The sequence below is a fragment of the Cyanistes caeruleus genome, chromosome 1 (assembly GCF_971803275.1).
Source record: "Cyanistes caeruleus chromosome 1, bCyaCae1.hap1.1, whole genome shotgun sequence".
NCBI classification, from domain to species: Eukaryota; Metazoa; Chordata; class Aves; order Passeriformes; family Paridae; genus Cyanistes; species Cyanistes caeruleus.
This window is the reverse complement of record NC_141701.1, coordinates 5,157,765-5,184,250: the sequence shown is the minus strand read 5'-3', so window position 1 is coordinate 5,184,250 and position 26,486 is coordinate 5,157,765. Positions and strand designations below refer to the sequence as shown.

General features: G+C 37.8%; 1 protein-coding gene across 18 annotated transcripts in view; it reads right to left on the bottom strand.

The window, feature by feature from the left end:
- TRAPPC9 (trafficking protein particle complex subunit 9) overlaps nucleotides 1-26,486 on the bottom strand; it is a 448,540-nt gene that overhangs the window by 364,672 nt on the left and 57,382 nt on the right. For all 18 annotated transcript variants that reach the window (XM_086877400.1, XM_086877457.1, XM_086877389.1 and 15 more), the window contains 5 exons: nucleotides 20,338-20,464; nucleotides 18,631-18,763; nucleotides 17,199-17,362; nucleotides 10,205-10,357; nucleotides 842-966 (listed from right to left, as the gene is read on the bottom strand). In XM_086877400.1, coding sequence (XP_086733526.1) covers nucleotides 842-966; nucleotides 10,205-10,357; nucleotides 17,199-17,362; nucleotides 18,631-18,763; nucleotides 20,338-20,464 — 702 coding nt within the window. The remainder of the gene's footprint in view (nucleotides 1-841; nucleotides 967-10,204; nucleotides 10,358-17,198; nucleotides 17,363-18,630; nucleotides 18,764-20,337; nucleotides 20,465-26,486) is intronic.

Here is a 26,486-nt window from a genome sequence, read left to right as displayed (position 1 = left end):
TGCATTTGCTGCTGAGCCAAACACATGTGAAGCCAAATATTGCCACGTACAACACTCACTCTAATTCCTGATGGGATGAGCTGATGCAGAACACAGATCTGTGCAGGGAATGTATCAAATACTGCACACAACACAACATTCACAACATTCAGAAGTTGGGAAGAGACCAATATAGTGCTGCAGTCCATTATTTACATTCTTGCCTATTATCATCTTAAATCTTATCTTCTTCAAATCTGGCCATTATGAAGCTAAACTTAATTCATGCTCAAAACAACATTACACCTTCAACAGGTAAGATCTGCCACAGAAAAGCAAAGAGCAGCTTAGGCCAGGGCAGACTCTTGGTAAGCACAGTGCAGCTTCTACCTACACAACTATTCTTCCACCTACACAACTGTTCTTCCACCCACACAATTGTTCTTCTACCCTGCTACTTTTATTTACTTCTCCTTTGACTCTCTCAACTATTCTGTTTTATTAGTTGTATGAACACCACTAAAAAAAACTCACTGCAAGAAAGCCAAGAATTCACAGAGAAGCACCTTCCTACAGAGTAAATAGTAGGAGAAAGCACCATGAGGTGAGCTGACAGCTCCCCCAGTACACCACAGGGACAGCCAGCTCTGCAATTTCCACTCATAGCCTGATCTTTCTTCACCTTTTTTGTTTGTTGGCTCTAACACAACAATCCAAACACAGAACATCAAACTGTGCTAAAGAAAACCAAAGGGAAATATTTATGAGACAAGGAAACTTTTGTTTTTTAATCACACAACAAACCATAGCACAGTACAACAAAAAACCACAGGTTTTACTTATTTTGATGTCATTCCCTTACCTTGACATGACTGAAATCACCAACTTTACTGCTTTCTTGGGGATTAAGAGGTTTGGTCTCCACTCTTGGTTTGACAACCTGCCGGAAAGGACTGGAGAGTGGGAGTCCACTGACACTGATTCCATCTGGGGAACAGAATAAATAGAATTACTTCTACTTGTCTAACGCTATGTTTTGTTCCAATTAATTTATACCTGTATTATCAAAGGGAGAGAAAATACACAAAAAGTGATATTAATCTTTTACACAAAAAGACAAAACAAAAGTCAAAGACTTTTAGCTGTTTCTCCCAGGATAACAAAAATAACCAAAACTTGAACACATCAAAAACTCAGTGAATATCATGGGAAGGATGGCAACTGCGTTTGAAATATCACAACAGAAATATCAGAGTTAATGATATAAAATCAGTTTTTACATTTACAGTATTAAAATAAAAATCAAACTGTGTGGTTTTCCATGACAGTGTGACCCTATCAGCTCCTTAGGATCTTTAAATTAATTTCTGCTACGAGGATTTCTTTTTCAAGTATATATTGTGGAAGATGACAGAAAATAGAGATGTCATGTTTTGTACATCTACTGATGCAAAAATAGCTAAAATAGTTCTCATTTATAAAGGAGACAGAATGGAAACTTAAGGTTTCCATGGGAGACAACAAAAAGGCTTAAGAAATAGCCTGAAAGGAATGTCCCCAGTTTGGTGCTTGCTCCCAGTCTGGGAACTGGCACACATAGGATAACAGCAGAAAACAACACAACAACTTAACAGTGTCTGTTACTGCCAGCAAGGTGTAACTTGAAGGTAAATGAATGCACTGCAGCATATCTGGGGTTCTCAACCCAACCAGGGCTCCACTTTAAGCACAAACTTAAAATGGATGAAAATTACTGCTGAGTCAAAAGAGTTAGAAGAACAAGAGAATTAAAATCATGAAGCTTTAACAGACAGGAAAACTAGACTGGACTATTTGTTATTATTTAGATTTACATCCAAAGAAGAGAAAGGCTTTGTTCCTTGATGCTGTGCAGAGCAACTGCAATCCACAAACACAAGCAAAATATCATGTACAGAAGCAGATACAGCTGAACACACAGGAAACACCAACTTGTTACACAAAATCCAAACATATTTCCTGAATTGCTCCTATGAAATCTGGACATGTGGAGGATACATTCCACAAAAGAAGAAACCGTAAGAATAAGATGGAACATGAAAGGGATTTTGCTTCATTAAACTTCACAGGTACCCAAACGAGAAAACATAGGGAGTATTCCTGTATTCCCTCACTTGCAATTTCCTTCACGAAGTAATTCTAAAATGCACCTTAGCACTGAATAAATATCCTGTTCTATCAGTTGCTGTTTCCTGGGAGAGCAGGACAGGAGGTGAGGGCACCCTGCCCGTGCAATGCAGCAGGACCACAAATAAGACAAAATACAGATATAAACACAGAACTACATTTGATCACAGGCTTTGAAAGCTGCTCTTTCAAAATGAAAATTAGAAGTTTTAACTGAGGAAAGTTTTAACTGAGGAAAAATATTCTTCTCCAACTGATGAATGATTTTCACTAGTTCTATATTTAGAACAAAAACTGACACTGACTGGTGCATAAAATTGCAAATTAAAACATGAAAAGAACGAAGTATGAAAACCTGCATGGCATTAGTCAGATTTTCCACTTTTTATATGGCATGAGGTTTACTTCTTTGAGAGAAGAATAAATACCTAAAACAACATCACAAAGATACAATTAATGCCTTTCTTAACTATTTTATCCTTTAAAATCCCATTTTACTTTTATTCTCTACAGTGTTTGGGGGAAGAAAAGACAATACATTACATACATTTAAACATTATCTTTGAAAAGAAGAAATTTTTGACTCTAATCTGTATCTGAAAAAGGAGGTCTTCTAGCAAAGGACACATCAGGATGAAAGGGAAGTCCAAGGCAACTTGGTAGTGCTTGAACTTTCTGTCTCAAGTCTGTGGCACTCTCACAGAGCCAGTGCCAGATACTTTGTTATGCTTCAAATGACTCAGCCCTTCACAGCCTGGACTGCTCAAAGCAAGATCTCTGTCAGAGGACAAAAGAATTATTTTCTACCACCTTTTTTTTTTTTTTTAATTAATTTGGGGTTTTTTGTTCTTTGACCAGGCAGCAATGGGGTAAAAGACCTTGCCCAGCTCCTCTGCAATACATTAAATAGTCAGAATGGGGTAAATCCTGTTAAAAACCCTGGTAGGCTGCAGAACTTAATGATGGCAGAAGGAAACAGTAATCACCAATGAAGCAGTTCTCCAGAAGTTTTACATTATTGATACTCATATTTTTTGAGATTTCATACATTTTATTTTCTCTCATGAAGTTTAGAGAGATGAAGACGCTAAATCCTCTACAGTTTCGTTTTGTCAGTCCCTACTGTCAAACATCCTAGGCAGCCTTGTACTATAAAAAGAGTAATTGTCTTTCTACTCTGTCCAGAAATTTTCCTAATTTCAACAATCCACACTGAATATTTCCATGGTAACAGCATATGACCAACATTTTTTCCATGGTAACTGCAAAAACACAGCTTGCCTTTCCAACATCCCAGTCACTGCTGTCACAACAGAGCAAAATCTCTTACCAGCATTTCCTCTCTCCTGTCAAATGTTAAGTAAATTGTCAATTTAACTTCATTAGCCACTTTCCAAGCACACTGCACAGAAGAATCCCACAAAATTTCTTACTTGAATGAGGGAAAGTGCATTCAGGAAGTTAAACCTGTAGATTTACAATGTGTTAACTGAACACAGAAGGAAGAGGTGGCATGGGACAGCTCCTGTCCCATGTCACGCTGTGCCAAGGATCACTGGCCTGATCCAGAGGACAAAAACAGATCCACTTTTTAACAAAAAAAGTCTCAAACTCCACAGCAAGGAAACACTTAAAAACTGTTCCACTGACAGCAGGAGACCACAAAGGTTTGGATTCTGAGGCAGCATCCAGGCAGTTTGATGTCACACGAGATGGAAACAGTGGAAGGTTTTAGGCTGAAGTGCTGCTTCTTTCCAGGAGAATTTCATACAATCCAACAGCAGTGCAGATCTGCTTCCTGCAGCTTCCTGAACAGCAGCACAGAGACCCCAAGAGGAGCAGGAGGAGGAATCCCAGAATCATCTACATTGGAAAAGGCCTCAGAGATCAAGTCCAACCTACGACCAGACATCACCACATCAATCAGATCAGAGCCCTGAGTGCCATGTCCAGTCTTTCCTGAAACACCTCCAGGGATGGTGACTCCACCACCACCCTAGGCAGCCGATTCCAGGGAGGGCAGGAGGGGCTGCTGGCCCAGAGCACAATCCCCTCCTGCAGCCCAGGGATGTTTCTGGGGGGATTCTGCCCCTCTGCTCTAGGGAGATCCTCCATGGAGTGTTTTGTCCAGCTCTGGGGCTCCCAACACCAAAAGGACGAGGAGCTGCTGGACCAATTCCAAAGGAGGCATCAAAGATGATCAAAGGGCTGGGATGCCTCTGGTCTGGAGACAGGCTGGGAGAGCTGGAGCTGTGCAGACTAGAGAAAACTCCAGAGAAAACCCAGAGCCCCTTCCAGTTCCTAAACAGAGTCCCAGAGAGCTGGAGAGGGAAAAAAGCCATGGAGTGACAGGATAAGGGGAGGGATGGCATCAAACTGACAAGAAGAAATCCTTTATCCAGAGGGTGGTGAGGCCCTGGCACAGGCTGCCCAGAGAAGCTGTGGATACCCCATCCCTGGAAGGGTGTTCAAAGCCAGGCTGGATGGGACTTGGAGCAACCTGGGATAGTGGAAGGTGTCCCTGCCCATGGTAGGGGGTGGAATCAGATGATCTTTAAGGTCTCTTCCAATCCAAACTATTCTATGATTCTATGTCATAGCATCATGTTTTTGGGAAGTACACAGCTTGATCATAACATATGAAAACTAAATGCCACCTCAACCCACTTGTTTATTTTGTCAATTCTTGCCTGATTGAAATTTCAAAACAAAAACCTCTTGGTAGGCAACATCTCATACAAACACTGTAACAGCTTTAAAGTACTTTAAACATGTGGAAAAAATAGAAAAAAAACGAGGCAGGGGACAGACTCTGCTTGCTGAACTTGAATGTTGTTTTTTTTTTTTATCTTTCCCTTAGAAAGAGAACTGTATTCTCATGAAGCATGCAGAATTCTAGAAATTTGCTGTGTGCAGCAACAAAGAGCAGAATAACACCAGAATACACAGAATTTGAGGCAATATAATCCATCCTTCACACTTCAGATGAACACTGAGATGCAGCTCCTTCTCCCTCTCTCAGAAATGTGCTCAGGACCATGATAGGAGGGACTCCAGGCCAAGTTCCTGGGAATGCAGCAGCTCTCTGGCTCCCAAGAGCAGGGCACAGCCAACATGTACCAGACTTGAGCTGTTTTTTAAAACCCCATTACCTTTGAAAACAATAATGAGCAATAACAAATGCACTGTAAGTAAGCAGTTATGTCCTGAGCTTGTTGAACTGAACTAAAACTGGAAGATAAATTTACAATAAGGGTGAATGCAATGAAGGAGAACAAATGAAGTGTAAAGAAGTTCATAACAAACACTAGAGATTATGTATGCAGATTACATTAGATACTAAAATAAAGTGCCTCAGCAAAGGAACAGCATAACAGGTTTATTGGCCTGTATGTGCCAATAATCAATTTATTGTTATTTGCCTCATGTCTGTCTTAGCTATTTACATTGTAAAGATTTGGGGTCTGAAACACCAGCTCTCTGTGTATTTGTGTAGTGGCTGGTACAACTTCAATAGGCTGAAGTACTATGGCACTTACATACTGTCAAAAATATCCCACCCTACATTAGTCAAATCATGAGACAAAATGATTTATCTGGTTTAAAGTGCACTGGGAAGAGAAAAGGGCACCTTATCTTCCATAAGTACTAAAGCTGGAATTCAAGAAGAATTCTGTAGCTCTCAAAAAATTAAGAATATTTTTTAATGTTACACAGTGATGAATTTATGGAGAACACAGAAGCATCTGTATTAAACAAAAATAGAACAAAAGAAAAATAACTCATTTACTGATTTTAATACAACCAAACTGACATCTTCAAACTGCAGGGATAAAAAAAAAAAAAACCTTCTTAGAAATTAAGTCACTTAAAAAGAATACTCAGAATGATTAAATGTTACAAAGGCTACCAAGCAGAGTAACATGGAAATGATAATACTGAAACATCTCTGAGGACCTCATCATCATCATCATCAGTGATACCATTATCCTAATAGAGTCCTCCAGACTCACTTAGTTTCTTGGAAGAATTGTCAAGAGAACATTTAAATTCCAAACCAGGTATCATTCCAACAAAAAAAATGCTTTGTCTGTACACTATGTAAGTACAGGGACATTTTGAAGTAGATAAAATCTGGCCATTAGAACAGAAAAACAACAAAGGCAGTATGAAAAATGCACTGGTCTTGCATACCAATGTTAAAAAATATTCAAGATTAGTGCTTCTAGAAATATGCTATTATTTCTCTGCAACCTTTTTCACCCTAGAGAAGGAGAAGGAGAGACTTAAGGCAGAGATTTGCTTCTCTCTCAATATGTAATTAATTAGTTCCTTTGATGAGTTTATGAATTTAAATATTCTGACATTTGTCTTTAGGTTCCCTATACAGGGAATAAATGAACACTAACATGCTACATAATGAAGTACTCATTGTAAATTAATTCATTAACTTTGAAAAACACTGTCCCCATGTAACAGGAGCTTTTTTAAAAGCCTCAAACTAGTCTGTATAAATATAATCCAGAAAGAGGAGCTATTATTCTTACCCCATTTAGTGTCAGGGAAATGCTGAATTTCAGAAATTGCAGTATAATAGCTGGAAAGGGAAATTCATTATGCTCATAATGTGAATATCCTGTTGACCTTTTTAGTCACCCTAACAGGTGACAGAGATCTCACTGCTTCAGCTTCTTGCAGCTGATTGTATGAAGCAGATCAAGCACTTCCCCCTGCCTCGCTCAGTGTAACAACCTCAGAATGAAATTAAATGCCCATGCTGACCTTCCCAGCCAGAGGAGGAACCCTGAACCATCCAGCTGAGGGACAAGAGAGCCAAAATGTCACTGAGATTTGTAGCAAACATCGTTCTCCCTGCATGGATCTCCCAAATCTTGGTCAATGGGCTTTAAGACATGGAAACACAGAATTGTTAAGATTGGAAAAAACCTCCAAGATCATCATTGTTCAACTCTCAGCCCAGCAGCACCACCATGTTCACCATTAAACCATGTCCCCAAGTGCCACATCCACACATTTTTTGGAATGCTTTCAGGGCTGCTGATTCCACCACCACCCTGGGGAGCCTGTTCCAATGTTTTCCAACCATGTCAATGAAGAATGTTTCCTATAATCCAATCTAAACATCCCCTGGTGCAACTCGAGCCCATTTCCTCCTGTCCTTTGTTACCTGAGACAAAAGACCAACACCCAATAAGATGTTAAAATTCAGCATAAATGAATGAGGGAAAACAATCCTAAACCTATACATAGAATAAGAAGTTCTCAGCATACTATTTCTGTTGAGAAGCAGGATCATGGAGTTGTGGTTAACACGTTCATCAATCTCCCAAATCAGTGTTCAGCAACAGTCAAAAAAGCAAATGATAAATTGTGTATTACCCCACGATTGTAAGGAAAATAATATAAAACAAAATAAAGAGCCCCATTAAATCATTACAAGAACACATAGATCACATTTCAAATAGTGTGTACAGCCCCCCTCAAACAGACAGAACTGAGAGTTCAAAAGGGACAAAGCTGACATGTGGAACAGCTCCCATAACAACTAAGGGACAGCTAAGCCTTCGACAGTTAAAAATCCTCAGTTTGCTGTGACAATATACTGAGAAAATGCATCAAATCACTGCAGGAACCATGCTCAGAAGATGTCCTGTTAGCGCTCTCATGCAATAAAAAAACCTGGGAACACAAGGATACCAGTAAGTGCAAAGCTGCTAAAAAGTAATGTAGCTGTGACTCTTCTTGCCCTGGCATGTTGTGAAGTGCTGACAGGAGGAAGGAAGAATTTCAGGAAGGAGAAACCCACTAAGGATGAGTAAAAGTGCCTAGAACCAGAGAAAACATATTCAGCCTTGAAAACTCCTAAGCTAACAACAGCTGGAGGCCAAAAGCCTAGAGGAAAACAGAAGTATGTGCACAATCTTTACTGTATTGTCCCACTGGAATCTGCTCTTAGTCAGGATTATTGGCTGCATGGTCACTGATCTGATCCTGTACAGCCACACATGGTTTTGCTTCCTTCACTCTGGAAAAACACCCAACATTTCTCTCAGTGAGACAGCACGCCATCAACACACGTCAGCAATTCAGATTGATGGCTTGGTTTACTTTCCTATTGGATAAATGTGTATCATCAGAAACATCAGTAATTTATCCCTTCTGCACCGTGTCCTTTGTTTTGCACAAACAGTGCAAAATGAAACAATTACAGCAGCAAATGCAAAGACATAAAAGTAAAAACTGCCCTACTGAAGACATTACTTTTAAGAGAGAAAAGTATTTTGATCATCATTGTAAATGTGGTTGGTCTTCAAAAGAAAAAGGTACCACAGCTACCCTGATGATTAAAAGTCATGTCATAGTTGCCATTGATCTTTCTAGCTCTTTACTGTTCTTCCCACCAGGCTCTTGCCTCCTCTTTGCAAAGTTCAGCATTTGTAAAGTTAAAAGCAACACATAAAAACTAAAATAGCAAATAAATTGTCAATATACTTAGCATCCCTAATAACACTTTCAAAGGACACAGAGTACACAGCACCCACAGATACCAAAGTTCCAACAAAGCATTAATGTATCCTACTCCTTTATCATCACTAAATGAGGAAAAGCCGAATTACTTCAGATACACAATTTTTCAGAGAAGCAGGAGGTAATAGTAGGGTAAAAATGGTGTTCACAGATTTTGTTCATCTGTGGTCCCATAAGAGCTGGATACAAGTAAACAGAGACCAAGATCCAAATCCCACCATTGTTCAGTGTCCATACCAAGAGGTATCTTCACCTCTTACAGAACACTTTGGGTTTATGTTATGTTATTTCATCGGAAAAACTCCTAGACAAGTGCAGCTTCAGAGATTTTTGGACACTGGGAAAATGAAGAAAATCTTATATATATTTGTGCATATATATCATATACATATGTACTATGAAATTTCACTTGTTGTCTATCAAAGGGCATTTCTCAAAGTTTCAATTTCCTGGCACCCGTGTTTTCACAATGTCAGGGTGTGCTCTTCCTTCACTATTCCTTCAGTATTTTCAACAAGCTCTATATTGAACTTTAGTGTAGCAACACTGTAAGGTTTGTGCAGTTAAGTCCTAAAATATTTTTAAAGTATCTTTTTATTTTACATTAGGGAGGTTTCAAAACCAAAATATTTCAATCATTACTAACAACTACTGTAATTTTTGTCTAAATGCATTTGGAAGGTAACTCACAGAAATCATTCCTATTCAACCTGAATAAGCTCTGCATTAATTTTGTTGTATTTTTCTATACTGAAAGATTGCTTATAATGTTAATGCATACCTGCAAGAGGATCTCGGGAAAAAATCCAAATAACAAGAGTTTTTAATACAGGAATATCTTGTTTTGTCAAGGTAATTTAATCAATGTAAACATATCAGACAAATGAAAAAATACAGAGTAGAGTAATTACTCCAGAAAGACTGTGTGTTTATTATAAAAAGGAAGTCATTATAACAAGTGTCTGGTACTTGTAATTCCAAATAATTCTAATAGAAGCAAACACTGCAGCTTCCTTTTATTCAAAATAAGTTTGAACACACAGTACTTTCTCTGCAGTACAAATATTAGAGGGATTATGCCTTCAATTTCAGTCTGTCACTTTAGGCAAAACTGCAATCAGAAATCATTCAGAATTTTGCAATCCTGGATAACTAAATAATCAACTCAATGCTATTTTTCTTTCAATCCCACTGATGGTTGTGAATTACTTTTCTTTACCTTCATAAGGTAAGGATACAAGGAGATACCACAAAAACACTTTCCAAAAGTATTTTAAAAGACAGCAGGGCAAGGTCTCATGATGGTGAAGTTGGGCCAGACTCTCATGCCCACAGCTGCCTCACAAATTCACCCTTCAATCAGCCAAGGGTTGCCTTTGCTTTACAAGACACAAATATTCAAACATGCAACCACACCACAAATCAGTTTAACACAAATGGCACTGCAATTAGAAAAGTGTTTCCAGCAGCACATACAACCTTCCTAATCAAGGAGAAATGAAAAACTCACCGTCACTGAGATCCTGCAGAAGGTTTTCTTGGCAAGAAAAGTCCAGCTTCACTTTAATGTTTACAATAAATGTTGCAATCTTTCCAGGTTTTAGAGGAAACTGGCAGAGGGTGTCTTCTAGATTCCAAGTCAAGAAATCTCCATACAGCTTCTCTGTATCAAAATGAGTAAATATTTCATAAGCATAAGCCCTGCATTAAGGAAGTTTCAGTTTTGAACTGCTATAGAGAGTATTAACCAATTTTTCATGACCTGTTTAAAAACTAAAATATTCAGAATTAAGGAATTAAAACTAATGTAGTACAAGAAAGATAGAGAATTTACTGGGTACTGACACTGACCTGGAATTACACAGATCACAAAGCTCAAAATATAAATTTAAGTGAAGAAAATCTCTACCAGAAAAAAAAATGTGTAATAGGCAGCACTAAATATAAACTTTAAATGCAGCCTGCAGGAGTTCTAAATGTTCATGTAGTTTTGAATACTACACAGTTCAGTTTAGGAGGTGTCACATGAACGCAGAGCACTTTTCATCCAAATACACAAACTTAACCAGTTGAAATCCTGAAACATCTGTACCATCATTCTTCAGTTATTTACTGAGCAATAGAGAAGGCTAAGAAGACTATTGGCTTTCATTTTTTTATAAAGTCCTTTATTAAAGCTGAGAAGCAGCTTTTTGCAAGACCAAATAATTAAGGATGCCAGATAGGATTAGTCCATGACAAAAGAAAATGTGTTTAATAAATAATAAATTATTTGTCTTTGGTCCATTTGAGATAGGGGATCTGTAATTATTAAGTCTTCCCTCATAAACCTGATGTGCCAGACAATTATACAAAGGGGGAAAAACCCCAGAATTTTCTGTTCATCTACACTGGGTCTTGAGTTCTGGCCAGGGTCAACCCAGCCCATCCATAAATTCATTTATATGCAAGACCAGACAATGCTAAATGCTACAAGAAAGTCTATTAATACATAAAATAAGCATGATGGTTTGACTGGGAGAGTCCTAAAGATATGTTTATTGATTTATTATAGTAATGCATCTTATCTCCAAAGTATATTGGAGAATTCCTCTAAAAGCTCATTTAAACATCATTTGAGCACAGCCTTGCATAACAGGGACCACTGAAAGTCACACAGTTCATCTCTACATCCTCCCAAGCTACTTGATAAGAACACGGTAATTAAAACCTGCCGTGATTTCAGAACCTTTCCAAAAGCACCATTTAAGATCCATGTTTGGGGGAACGGGGTGGGCAGTCTGCCTCAACTACTACAACCTGCAGTAAAGGATCTTTCAAGAGCAGCAATCAGAATTCCAGATTATGTTCAAATCATGTTGATTTGCACAGAAACCTTTGGTTTCCCTTTTGAAGGAGAAAATGAAGAGAATATTTTTCCATTAAGTTCTACTTAAACAATAAAAGCTTTGCCTGAAAGATACTCTTCTCACAGACCACCAGATGTTGTCTTGTGTTTTTCCCCATCAAATCAATAGTACAAATCTCTTTACAAAAATAAAGACAAGGTAAATATAAAAAATCCTCACAAAAATTGTTTCCTTAAACTCAACTCCATCTCACCTAATGATTTAGCTGGAACCACGTTACCATTCTGATAATTTTCTACTACTCAAAATAAAAGAAGTTGATAAATATGGCAATCTCTATCCCCTTTTCCTGTTAAGTAAAAATCCAATATGCTAAAGGAGTGTTTTACCTCAGTGTAAACAAAGAAGGAGATATCCCAAGCACTGGAGCACCAAACTCTTTCCAAAACCTGTTTTTATTAAGTAAGAGATTTATTTGAAGACATTACAAGTGACAAGACTTTTGAAGTGAGAACAGCCCTTTCAGATACTTTCTAATTAACACCACTAATTACAACACAAGATCTAAATGCTTGAGCTAAAAGCTCAAGATAGAACTTTTTGTAGATGTAGAGAAACAGCTACTTTGTATTTATCTGACACTTGGTTATAGTTTAACAACATTGACCTTGTTAGTAATCAGTATTACAGTGAATTATACTCTGGCTTCAGATCTTTCAGTTCAGTGGAAGGCTAAACTGGGGCAAGCCTGCATTCAGCTCTTCCTCAAGCCCAAAATCTGTGTTTGGCAAATATCTTAAGTTACAAGGAACTGTTATCAGGAGTTGTAAATAGCAACCTGTTTCATTTTACTGGGTACTAAATCACTAAAATCCTAACAAATATCATGTAAAAGATTACCCAGAAACTAACTTTGGGTCATCCTAGGCAAATCTAACTTTTAACAGATTTTAAGGTCTGCCAAAGAAAAAGCCCACACTGACATTCTGCATAGAGAAACTTGATAGAAAACTCTTTTGAGAAAATGAGAACCTTAATTCTTTGCAATCTTAAATCTTCTGGTAAATCTGGCTTTTGGCTATAGTTTATTTTATAAACTCAAAATAACTATCAGTTCCAAATGCACACACATTGGCATTCATACATTTTAACTTCTCCTAGACCTGGTAGATAGAAACGAACCTGCAGGACTTGTTATGTTCTTTCCACTGGGATAACACACTCAGGAAGGAAAGAAGCCATTGCACAGAAGTAATTGTGTTCAGAGGAGAGTGAGAATATCTGAGAGGAACAACTCTGCAGACACCAAAAGTCATTGGAGAAGGAGGGGCAGGAGATGCTCCAGGGGTCAGAGCTGAGATTCCCCTGCAGCCCAAGGGAACCAGGGGAAGGAGTCCTCTCCCTGAACAGCAGCAGGAACAACGTGTGATGAACTGGCTGCCGCCCCATCTCCACCTCCCTGTGCCACTTTGGGAGAGGATGGAAAATCTGGGAAAGAGGGAGTGGTGGGGGGAGCTGTTTTTAATATATATTTTACTTCTTATTATCCTGTCCAATTTTGTTAGCAATAAAATTCAATTAATATCCCCAAGGCGAGTCTGTTTTGCCTGTTACAGCAATCAGTGAGTGATCTCTCCTGATCCTGAACTCATGAGACTTTAATTACATTTTCTTCCCCCTGGCCATTTGTGGAGGGGAATGACAGAGCAGCTTTGATGGGTATCTGGCATCCAGCCAGGGTCAACCCACCACAATAATCCAATTCCAATTTGAAAGAATTTACAAAGTTTTCTTTAGCAAAAAAGGTAAATAGATCTAGTCCTGGATATTCACAGTTCTTCCTGAACCTCCAAGTAAATTCTTCATTTGTGGGCCGGCAGATGTATTCAAAGGCCATGGGAAGAATATAGCTGGACAGGTGAACCTAATTCTCTACATTTAAATTCCTGAGGTCTGTCACTTCTAGGAAAGATGAATGAGGATTTTGCTTTACCCAGGGTCATTCAGTGTGTTTAGCTGGGCTCAGCACTTACATTAAGATTGCCTGGTGGGCTCTTCTCAAGTCTCAAGTTTGAAAGCACCTGGGTTATATTTGCCCCTGAGTGGATCAAACAGTTGGTTTATCAAAGCCTTTGGACTGCACTCGCTTATCTGAGACACAAAAAGCCTCTAACAAGAGCTGACTAGAGCCAAAGGGAAGGCATCCAGCTCTGCACAGGTCATCTTTCCAAAAAAAGGATTAAACTGTCTGACCTGGTGAGGGACAGTGTAAGGTGACACAGAGCTGACCCTGACAGTATGGACATGTGATGTTCAACCTACAGATGCCCCAGCCTGGCTCAGGGGTGCAGAGAGACACTAAAAGCCATGACAGATGTGTCTATTGTGGCAGTATGACAAGTCCCTCTTGCTGATATGCCTCAGGATCTGTTCCATAACACACAGCTGCTGAAGGACTCAAAGCCCTGTGATGTCCTTTATGAACTGTACAGAGCTGCAAGTTCTTATTTATCTGAGGGCCAGAGCAGAAAACCCAACAAGCTGCAACTGATAGTGACGTAAGAGAAGTAAGGGAAGGCAAGAGTGAAAGTCTTACCTCCAGAGGCTCTCATTAACATGACACCACTCAAAACAATGCCTGAGAAGTTGGCTTCCTCAAGGACAGTGACTGGCTATAAAGCCAACAACAGTGAAAAAAGAGAATGCTTGCCATTTACAGACTTCAACTTTCTGCTAAAAGCTGTGGCTCCAGAAACAGAAAGTAGGGAAATGGGTCAGGCAGCAGCTGCAAGAGATTCACAAGCAACTGCCAAGACAAAAAGAACCAAAGGAAATCAGGTGTAACAAAGGTTGACTGAGAGCTCTTTGTATTTGGCTGGAATTGGCCAACAGCTTCTCATGGGCTCTTAAGCTGACTGGCAAGCTGTGGTCAGGCAAATGAAGGTGACCACCAGCTTTGAAGGAGACACCTTGAGCAGTTTGAACAGGCACATTTCAGTGAAGAATAGTACAGATGTTGTCCTGAGACAACTTCTTAATATACTATGGACACCTGCACATGGATGTTTAACACCAAGAGTTTGTGTTGCTGTTAGAGATGGTTTAATGTCATATCCCCATGAGTTCCATGCATGTATTCACTGACCAAACTGAGCTGATGACATTACAAACCTTCAGCTCCCTGCTGACCACCAGAATCCCATCTCACAGTAATGTCAGCCCAGCTTCATGCATTTGTATCAATTTATGGTCACAACTAAAATGGAAGAGAGCCCATGGAAGAAGGCAAAGGTCCATTCCCAACACAAGAAAGATCTGTTGGAAAAAGTCCAGAGGAGGCCACTCTGCTCTGCATCACAGCACCTCTGCTATGAAGACAGAGCTGAGGTTGTTCATCCTGGGGAAGAGAAGGCTCTGAGTAGATCTTAGAGCCCTGTCCAGTGCTTAAAGGAGCTCCAAGAGAGCTGGAGAGGTACTTTGGACAGGGCATGTAGTGACAGAATGAAGGGGAATGGCTTCAAACTGACAGAGGACAGGTTTAGCTTAAGCATTGGGAAGAAATTCTTTACTGTGAGGGTGGTGAGGCCCTGGCACATGTTTCCCAGAGAACCTGCCCTGTATCTGGAAGTGTTCAAGGCCAGGCTGGATGGGGTCTGAGCAATCTGGAATAGTGGAAGGTGTCCTTGCTGATGACAGGAGAATTGGAAGTCCAAGGTCTTTAAGGTCCTTTCCCACCCAAACCATTCAGTGACTGATTCTATGATACTCTGCAACACCTCCATGCAATCACATTTGAAATAACATTGCATGCTTCATGTGGACCTTATGTGTTCTTCTGCCAGGGACAGCTTTTTTCAGTGCTTTACATTGTTTCCACAGCACAGTAATTTAAAAAGTCACACTTAAGTCTGTTTTTTCTTTCCTCCAATAACATAGTTCATCTCAAGCACACTTTACAAATACAGGGGTGCATTCACTTCTGTGAGACAACACAATGAGCTGAACATTCTGCATGCCAGGACCCTGGATCACCTTAAGTCCTGCTTTCAAAAGAAGGTTAAGATGATTTCCAGAGGTCCCTGACCACAAAGACATTTCTGATTGCATGATTCTGATGGCACAGTTCTCATTCTCACACTGTCAGAACAAATATCATTTGGTGACTCTCAAAACTCACTCTACTGTTTTTCTGAGATAGAGATTTAAGTTTCATTTTTTGAGTATGCACGCTTAAAGCTTACTCATCAAAAATTTTCCCTTTTCTGAGAGATAATTATCATGCCTAATAACATTTAAGACACTGTCAAATACACAAGGGAGCTCCATTGTAAACATCTTCAATAGAGAAAGAAAATACAGGATGAAGTACAATTGGAAGTTTTACTGAACTTAGAGGTGAGTCTATCAACTATTCTCCTTTTTTCCCACTGTTTTTAACAAAAGTTGTCATGGAGAGATGGTGGTTTCAAAGTAAGCATGAGTCTCTTTTTCTACATTGTGAATCCATTAACTGTAATGTTATGTACAAAAATTCTGATTAACATGTGATTCACAGGCCCATTTACTCTGCCATTTAATACATAAATTTCTCCACCTGAGTGCTGTATTTGGCCTTTCCATTCCATAAATGCAGCCTCTGGCCCAGGAGGAGCATTTTGGAATTTCTGAAAAAAGAACAGTAAGTCATCATACGTTTCAACTCCTAAAATTATTCCTGGTAACAAGTCTCAGATCGAAAATCTATTTTGAGATGATTGGCAACTCCTATTCTCTGAGGTTGTGGAGAAGGGGATACTCTGTTATAAAAAAAATCACGAGCTTGAATACTCAAATGAACAGAAATCACAAGGTATCACACTGCATTTTAATGCTCTGGCACTGACAGAATAAAACCTGCAATAAAATAAGGTATTTCTACTGTCAGTAAAGATTATGCTGCTTGTCACCTGCAGTACTTCTGTTAAGACCATTTTCATAACAATCCCTCAGAGGACAAACCAAAAAAACATACATCACAAAACAAAAGCAGGATTCACCTATCAGACTGCTTTATAATACTAACATGGGCAGAGTATTTCAAGAGAATTAAGTGTACACAGGGGATGTGCTGTATTTCATCCAGAGCTTCAATTACTCTTTTAACTCACAATAGCTTATTTTATTTACTGCCTTGTCTTTTAAAGTCTTCTCTCCATTTTTTTCCTTACTGCTCACTGAGTGAAATAGAAACAGGCTTATTTACTTCCACTCCCTCAAGTAGGACAACATTACTGCTAATAGTAATCCATTTAATGAACTAATCAGCATATTTAGACATAAGGAGAAAATAATTTACACACAAGATTCTTCCTCTTTACAAGTAATCGCCTCAAGATTTTTTCCCCAAGTAACACTGAAATTAAATCTAGATTTCCAAAAAGCAGGTGACCCTTTAACACACAAATGATTCTACGATCTCCTTCATCTTTCTACATTTTCTTACATTCTCTTTCATTTCTATATTCCTACAATAAAATCAAACTGAATTATTTTATCTCTGTAATGAGGACTATGATATTCATTCTAAACTGATCTAAAAGAAGTATAACACAAATAATCTCCCTTTTATCAGAGAAGTCAGCATGATTATTTCCAAATAGAAATCAGCATACACACCCTTGGTGTTGACTGTTTTTGCTGTCACCTCCAGTTTCTCCAACGGTTCTGTTCCAATATTTTCTAATTTAATGATGAGCTGCTGTGTCTCTCCATTGTACAGCTGGACAGACACGTTAGTGGAGATTTCATCCCCTGAAGAAGGCTGAAGTGTATGAGCAGACCTACAAAATGTGACAAATAAACTCATTATGGGGTATCAAATTCACATTATGATGGAAATGTTAAAGCCTGTCCAAGTTACTCTATTCACTGTTCTTGGAAGACTCAGAAACTACTGCTGAAGACACTAGATACCATTTTCCATTCCCATTTTTAGAACCATTGAGGACAAAAATTAGTAATTTATGCATAAGGCAAGGCAGATTTCAAGCAATATAGAATACATATTCTAACTCTGAAAGTTTGTTAAACTACCTGCAAAAACTGTAAGGAAGGGGGAAGGAGAAAAAAAAGGCAAGAGCAGGTCACTACAATGAGCAGGTTCAGTGGACAGTGCAGGGCATAAACCTCATAGCAGTGGATCCTGGGAAAAATTCCCAGTGTGAAAGGTGAAACAGTGACTAGAAATGAACTCTTCGGAACACAAATGAGGGAAGGAGGTTGCAGAACAAGACAGATGGGCAAAGGTTCCATTTTGTGCTAATGCAGAGTGGTCAGAAGGCATCAAGGATACAAGGACAGAAGTTACTGAGATTAATGATCAATAATTCCACTTCTTTTTTCAGATATTCCTACCATCCTTCCCTTTGATCCTGTCCTTCCTTGACACAAGACAAGCAGCCTCCACAAACAGGAACAGATTTCAGTCTTTCAGAACAGAACTGTGACGAGGACTTCAAACAAGTATTTTTTGATCATTCAGAATGTACTGTTATGTACTGTTAGCATTTCAGGGCTCTGAAATTTGAGCATGTGGAGTGAAAGGGAAGAAGGAATTGCTTTTTCCCCCCTCACGTTGAGACAAACAACCATGGAATTGCATACTAAAAAGCAAAGAAAATCATGTTTTCAGTTGGTGTATAAATGTACATATACATGTATTTATTAGTGATTCTTCTTCTGTATATTCCTCTCTCTTACATATTCTTTCTTCTGTGATAATTGGTTTGAATTAACAATAATGCCTCGACTGGATTGTTAAGATAAAAACAGTGAATTCTTGGCTTGATACACCCCTCTTTGCCCAAAATCAAAGTTTTGAGCACAACAATATTGCAAAATTATTTCTGCATATTTATATGAAATTCCATGGTTTCAAGCAGTAAAACAAAAAACTCAGGTTTGCATTCTAAAGCAAAAACACAGATTTAGATTGTGCCCTTTTTTACTGAAGCAGTGATTATACACTCACGTGGAAGAGCATTTATTCAACGTGTGACTAACACTTAAATATGACCAAATAAAATCATCATTTAATTTAATTTTTCACCTTGGAAGGGAGGTACTGATCTGCAACCTTGGCAAGGCTGGAATGACTTCAACAGTGCAGCCATTGGTCTTCACTCCTGGCAGATTGTCCAGAAGACAATCACTGAAGACTCCAAAAACTGAAGTATGATAACCTGAATTTTAGAAGAAAACACTAGTTATGTTGTGATTTTTACTGTTTTCTGGCAGGTCTAAAAGTACTAAGTTTACTGGTCAGATCTTGTCAGTGCATCTGCTACCCAAACCACCACCTTCTCCACAAGAAAATCTTCTCAGGACACATAACATGTACAGGACTTTCAAACCCCTGAAATAATATTTATAAGTACCTGACAATGTACAAACAACATATGTTCACCTCTGCATCTGTGGCATGTAAAATAAAAGAAATTGTAAAGAGACACTAATTTCTGCAATGCATCACAGTAACTTCTGCAGAATTCTTTACAAGATCAACATCACAAGTCATAGCATGGACATCATTTTATACCTCGTCACCAAATTCACTGATGCACATAAAACATGTCCACCTTCAACATACGTTCCCCTATTTCCTCAGAAAAATGTTCATAGGAAAGAATCTCAACTAGATCCAGAAGGATAGAAGAATCCTAAAGGAAATTATTAATGGAAAAAATATGCATGCATAAACACAGACACCTGCCATGAAAGACCATAACTTCTGAAAGTTCAATTTAATAGAAAAATACCTCTCTGCAGATTCCTTACCAAGCAATATTTATGAGTTATATCTGAAGGAAAATTTGATACATTGATACACAAAAAGCTGCCAAGTACAGAAACTAACTCCTCTACTTGCAATACATTTTTAGTATGTGGAACTCAAAGGAGACAACTACAGTACAAATGTTCTGAATGCTTTGATGTTATTCTATATTTACTGAAATAGTTTCTGGGAAAAAAAAAAAACACATGAAAAATTGTTTTATGGGCAGACACAAAAGCACTTAAGAAAAACTCAGTGAGAACAGAGTTTCTTCAAGTTCAAAGCCATCTTTTAGTGCTTAGCTTTACTAAAATGGTTCTTATCCAGTATCCTAACTTTGCATTCCAGGAAGACATGTTTAAAAATGTGATTTGGAAAGATGATTCACTCCTGCTACATGTTGAATCCATCCTCTCCACATATGCCTCCTTTTCTAGGTCTGCTAGCCTTTTGTAAAAGCTCTTTAATTTTCTTCCTTACTACAAACACGATTTTATTTAGGCTTATTAATGAAACGATATCTTGCCTGCAACAGGCTGTACACCCTAGCTAAATTGTTTCCACAGAAGCAATCTGCAAAAATTTCTGTAATCTTACAAGAACACGATTAATTAAGGAAAAAAAAAAAACCTGAAAGATTATCTTCTGCATTCTCAAGAAAAAAGTTCAAGTAATCCTCCTCAGATGCTTTCCAAATGAAAGCATTAATAAAGGGGAGCTGGAGTTCATTATCCTCATCCTCTCACACATGAGATACTCCAAGAATGTGCTCGTTACTGCTGCTGCAACCAAGTGATTCATCAGGCTGTTTTTAATGAAGCCTGGTACAGGGAACAGATTCCCTGGTTTTCTTTTTTCTTTTACTTACTGAGGAGAATTTAGAGTGGTGAACACACACGTGGCAAACAAAGCCACACAACCCACAAGGGTGTAAAACTCAGGTTGTTCTGCCAACAGAGAGTGAGTAGAGCCATTCCTTACCATTGACAGTGATGTGCCCCGTGGTCTGGGGAACCCCAACAAGAGTCACGGGATAGAGCCCAGATTCTGCAGGGAGGGAAAGGGCAGCAGGGAGAGATTCGAATTCTACTCCAGTTGTCAAGAGACCCTGAAAAAACACATTACACAGATAAATCCATTTATGACACACACTTACATTTTTATGCTACATACTTTTATTTTAATCCCATGCATTACATCAGCCAAACTTTTATGATTTATTCCAATTAACTCATAGCAGTTATTTTGGGGTTTAAGTTGCAGTGACTGCAGTGTGCATCCAGAATTACAGCATGATTTGAATTCAACGTGGAAACGCGTCTCAGGAACTGACCTGGGAATGATATATGAAAAACTAATAAAAATTAGTTTTTTAAAAACTAGCACAGTGAAAAAATCATCTGCATGGTGCTGCTTTGTACCTACATTTAATTGTACCTGTGACTTAAACTTGAATATTTGATAGATTTTGAGCAGTGGAAATCAAACATCAATAGCAGATCTTGCTTAGCTTTAATTACCTGGCCAAAATATGTTTTCTAAGATAAAAAAAAATTTTAAAAATATTTGTATTTACAGATAACAGAGCAAGTCTAGCTTAACCATCAACCTAAACATTTCAGTGAGCTGGAATAATGCATTTATTTTGCTGAACTGATCCTCTCAAGCCTAAATGCCTGCAGTTACTCCCTTAGTGTCAGAGAAATCTTTTAGCATCCTAAATTTAAAACATGGGACAAAAAGAGAAATGAAGCAGAAAAAAAAATCATTGAAGAAATTTCTGAACACAGTATTGTTGCTCTTATAGACCGGGGGTTTTCTTTAAGCTTGGTTAATGAATTGAAGATGCTTGAGCATAGAATGTGCTGTTAAAAGTAAATCTGATTTTGGAAAGCATATAAATCCAAGTTACCAGTTGTTTTTCTATAGACATATTTATTTTTATTTTTGAATAAAGATGCTACACAAAGACCTCCATCAATAAAAGCAGTAAGCACAACTGGATTAAATCTCAACTCCATGTGGATGTTTCATGAAACTGAGAACTTAAAGAGGAACATACTACTACTGTGAAGAGAGATGAAACAACTCATGGTCTGAGCCACAGAAAAACACATAACATACCCAAAATCTGTAAAATCTTTGTTCTAGCAATTACTTCTTTGTAGACTTGACCCTCTTGAGACAACATCTAATTCACCGAAACTACTTTGGCTTTGTGGAAAGCTGCATTAGAGAAGTCTGTCCTTGAGATTGCACAAAATTCCATTTTGCCATTTTACTTGAGTTGTAAGTAAATACTCTGCCACACCCTCATTTCTACTGAATTTTCATTTTCCTCCCATTTCACATGGAGACTTCAGCTGTCAGAAACAATCCACAAAAAAGTAAAACCTAACTTTGTCTTTCTATATATTCACCACCCAGTGTATCAGAGCACTGAGACTTTTTGATTCCCACATTAATCCTTCCAGTGGGATTCACCCCACAGAAATGAGATGAACATTGTCTCTTTAACACTGATATAACCTCAATTTTCACCACAATTCTGCTGTTTTTGCTTTGGCTGAAGCAAGTCTTAGAACATAAATAAAAGGTGGATCCATACACTCTCCAGAACTCACTTTCAAAACTGGTACAGAAGGCTTTTAAACATTATTTTACTCTCAAAACCACCAATCTATCACTTGGTCTAATATTCAGATACATTTTAATTATTCAGGATTCATCTCAACTAAAAACTTTCATCCAGGACTTAAAGTCCAGCAAAATTAGTGATAAAAAAACTGACAAACCTTCCAATGTCTTGTTTACTATCAACTGTATCAAATGTAAATAAACAACACTGACAGGGACCTCTAAATATTCTCTAATATGTAATGCAAACCTTGAAAACAAAGGGATTTTTTTAGAGAATAAACACAATGTAAATGCCAAAACACCTGCACTAAGCACACACTAGACCTGGACTAGAAACTGAAGAGCTTCATGTACACTTATACAAAAACAAGAAAGCAGCAGTCAATTCCCCCAGTTTCAGAGTTCTACTGTTTGGTAAAACTTCAAAGTTTTAAAAAGTAAAGACATAAAGAAAGCATTAAAATTCACTTAAATGGGAAAAAAATCAAGATAAAAATGAACTAGACTTCAGATTTCTAGACATAAATTGAAATCAAGATAAAACTTAAAACTTAGGCCACACAAGTGAGTTTTAAAAGACAGAGAAATATATTAGAATGTCTGAAAGACAATTTCAAGATCGCAATTTCCTGAATTGGACAATTCTGCAATATTTGCCCAACATTGCCCTCTGGTGCCAAAGTTTTGCAGTTTAACAGTGAAAATCTAATCAGGGCTGAAGTACTCTCACATCCATTAACTAAAATATTTCAGCCACACCACCAAAAGTAGGGAAATGTGTTAGATGTCTTTTCCTGAGAGTTTTATACATTATTTCTTAGTCATCACTTGGTAGTCATTTCTCTTTCTGACCCTATATGAAAAGATCTTCCAAATCCATGGTTTCCTCCAGGGAATATATGAGTCACACACACACAGAAATGTTTACATTTCTTTGTATTCTTATAAAACAATTTAAATTGTCTTAGAGTGAATGTATGAATGCTTTTATCACAGCATGTCTTTCAATCACTTCAAATCTCATTTTAGTTTTAGAGGAACAAAACAACTAGCATGTATATGGCAGCATTTGGGGATGCTGTTAAAATAACATGAGTATGAAACTGCTTTTTTTAGGCTTTACTTACCAATCCCAAAATGCAATCATTCTTTTTTTAAAGTAACACGACCTTCAAAGTTAATTTCCATGCTGAACATACTTGTATACCACATTGTCAAATACTTTACACAAAAACTGTCAAATATTTATTTTAAAGGAAATTTTCCCTACTCTTTCTAATATGGTTATTTTAGGCAGACCTAGATAAACACCAAACACAACTATTTTTATTCTTTTTTTCCCTCTTCACCTTTCTGTGCACATTCTTGACTAATGCAGTCTTCACTAAATGTAATGCAGCAATAAGTAAATATTCTCTCAAGACGGCAGAAACAGCAAAAGAAGTGAACTCAGGAAAGAGCAGTTCATGGAAACAATGAAAACCATCATAAGCAAAGTTGTGGGATTGATTATACATTACGATTTATCAAAATTTTAGATGCTCTTTTGAAACATCAACATAGAGATTTTGACTAATAGCACAGTTTTGAAGTTAAAAAAATAAAAAAAACAATGGCCATTCTTAAAGCATCATTAATCAAAATACCACACTTGATTGTGTTCAATTAAATACGGGTCCCAAACAGAAGGAGAACTACAGAACAAATACTTAATTCTTGAATAATGACTAAGTATTATAAATTACAATAATCTCGTGAGTTACAGAAGCATTTTTTTTGTTTCTGGCTATTAATTTATTAAATACAGTTTACACTGTCTGTAGATCTTGTAGCTTTCTTGGAACCATGCCTGTACTTTCCACAGTAAGAGCAGAGAAAATGTTTTCCCTCAATACATAACATTACCTCAAAATTTCTCAGCTTTATTTTTCTTTTTGCTTTTAATAGGAAACTTGATAAACAAAGATGAAAAAGTAGCTAAAATCTTAGAGAATTTAACATTTTGCACTGCATCTTCATATATATTTTAGTAGTAGATCTCCCCAGACTGTACTGTGGTTTGCTGCTTTAAGCATTTGTCTCAAGATACAAAATAAATCCACTGGAGATTTCCCAGAATTTTTTGGATTTTTTTTGGAAGGCTTGAAACACGAAGATCATTTTTTCTGCATAGAAAACAGCAGTAATGGCAGTAACTGCAGAACAATCTGCAAAAGGGCTGGAGGCCGTCACTCACATACCTGAACAAGTCTGTACAGAAATCAATATCCCTGGCAGAAAAGGCGAAATAGTTGCACTTATTTACAGCTGGACATCCCATCTCCAGCTGACCTGGACCCCAGCACCAGCATGGCAAGAACATTCTGTCTGATCCATCACAGCCAATTCTGGTTAGGCTCATTTTTGTCTCATTCTACTGATTTAAGGTACCTGCTGAGTTTTATTAAAGCCTTTGTTCTGATCAACCCCAAGATCTCTCCTACTTCACTTTATTGACTCACACAATTGAGAGAGTTAATCACTTCCATGCTCCATGATTGAACATTTTCCTTTCTCATTTTACAAACAATACTGCCTCTTTCATTGGACTGGCCTTCTAACTATTTGGACAAAACAGAAACATTAAACAGAAAAAGACAGAAAAAGAACACAGAAATGGGGCAGGAATGAAGAATAGGTACCTAATTAGAGTCTCAAATCAGGAATATTCATGACAGGAAATTAACAGTAAAAACAAATGGTCCAAGATGCTTGAGAACAATAAAATAAAATAACAAAGAAAATCAATTGTTCAAGGTTTATCATCGGAGCAACACCAATCAAAGTCTTATGTCCACAGTCTCACGTCAAGTCAGAAATTCAATGCCTTTTACTTAAGCACACCCCAATTAACCTACATGGACTCAGCATTAATACTTCAATTAATGAAAAAGCTCAGGAAGCCTTTCCATGGGGAATCATTCCCCTTAACAACCTGTGCTCAATACTAAGTTGTTTACCATCACAACAGAAATTCAACAAACAGAAAGAAACAGTAGGGAAAGTACCATGGCAAAAGCTTGAATTTATTTAACATGAAATGAGTAATTTATCAGAACAACAATTCTAAATCGAGGGAAAGGGGAAAATTTAAAAAATAAATAAAACTGTAGATTTCAGTACAGTTACACATTAGTGAATGGTGGACTATGAAAAGGACAAATTAAAATTAAACCAAGCAATGGAGAACTCAATGACGACTGGAAACAAGCATGAATGAGCAGTCATCCTGCAAAGGTGAGGTTCTGAGTCAGGAGGAAAAGAGTTGTGGGGAAAAATGAGCTGAAACTGCCACTAAACAAAAGAAAAGGATACACTTGCTATGAAACTGAGTCTGTGAGAGTAAATAATCGGAAAAAATGTGACACCTGATGAGAAATCAGACAAGAAAAGAGTATGGGGACTGCAGGCATGAGTACATGTTAGTAATAAAACACACCATTTTAAAAATTAACCAGCACTCTGAATTATTAAAATGAAAACAGAAAAGTTGATTCTTATGATAAAGTAATACCTATTCCCACATTCCAGAAAGTTCACAGATGAGACTGGAAAATCAGTAACTTAGGTTGGAAAGAAAGGGTAGAGGTCATCTTGTTTAGCCCAGTGCTCAAAACAGGAGTAACTTTGGCGGTAGTTTAGGTTTTTCATATCCTGCTCACTCAAGTTTTAAAGACCTCTAAAGACAGAGGTCTCAGGTTCTCTCTCTGGACAAGCAGTCCCAGTGTATGATCCCACTCAGGCTTGGGAAAAGGGAGTTTTTATTAGGGAGGGAAGTTTCCCATGGCTCCAGCACCCTGACTCTCATCCTTACACTGGGCACCTCTGGGAAGAGCCCGACTCAGGTTTTGCCAGCACTTTCCCATTTTGGGATTGAGCAGAGCAGTAGGAATTACCCCAGTATTCTTCTCCTCTACAGACTGAACAGATGTCAGTGTTCTTCTCATTTGGGGAGCTCCAAACTGACTTCTGTTCCAAAGAAATTATCTCTAAAATTCCAAATCAAAGGGAACAAGCACTTTCCGCAACTTGCTACAGTCTTGATAAAGATACAAATCTACCAAAATCACTCAATTTCTCCAAGTGAGCCCACATTAGTGAAGAGCTGAATTTCTCCAATTCAATGGCTAAAGAGTTACATTAATCATTTCAATGATTTACATCTGGTTAGCAAATTGACTCCTCTTGTGCTTACCACTGGAACTGGAATTCAGTGTTAATTCTAAGACAGAACTTTATCACAACAGTAAAGAGAAGTATTGGTGGTACTACAATTAATTTGCTCAGGAAATGGATGTTCTGCAGATCTATGCAAATAACTGCATTCCAAGTTCTTGAGTGCATGTAAGCACTCAGAAGGAATTTCTTCATTAAGAAATTTTCCAAGTTTTATAAATATATAATGACATCATTACTTACACAATACAAATTAGACTGTAAATCAAAATGTT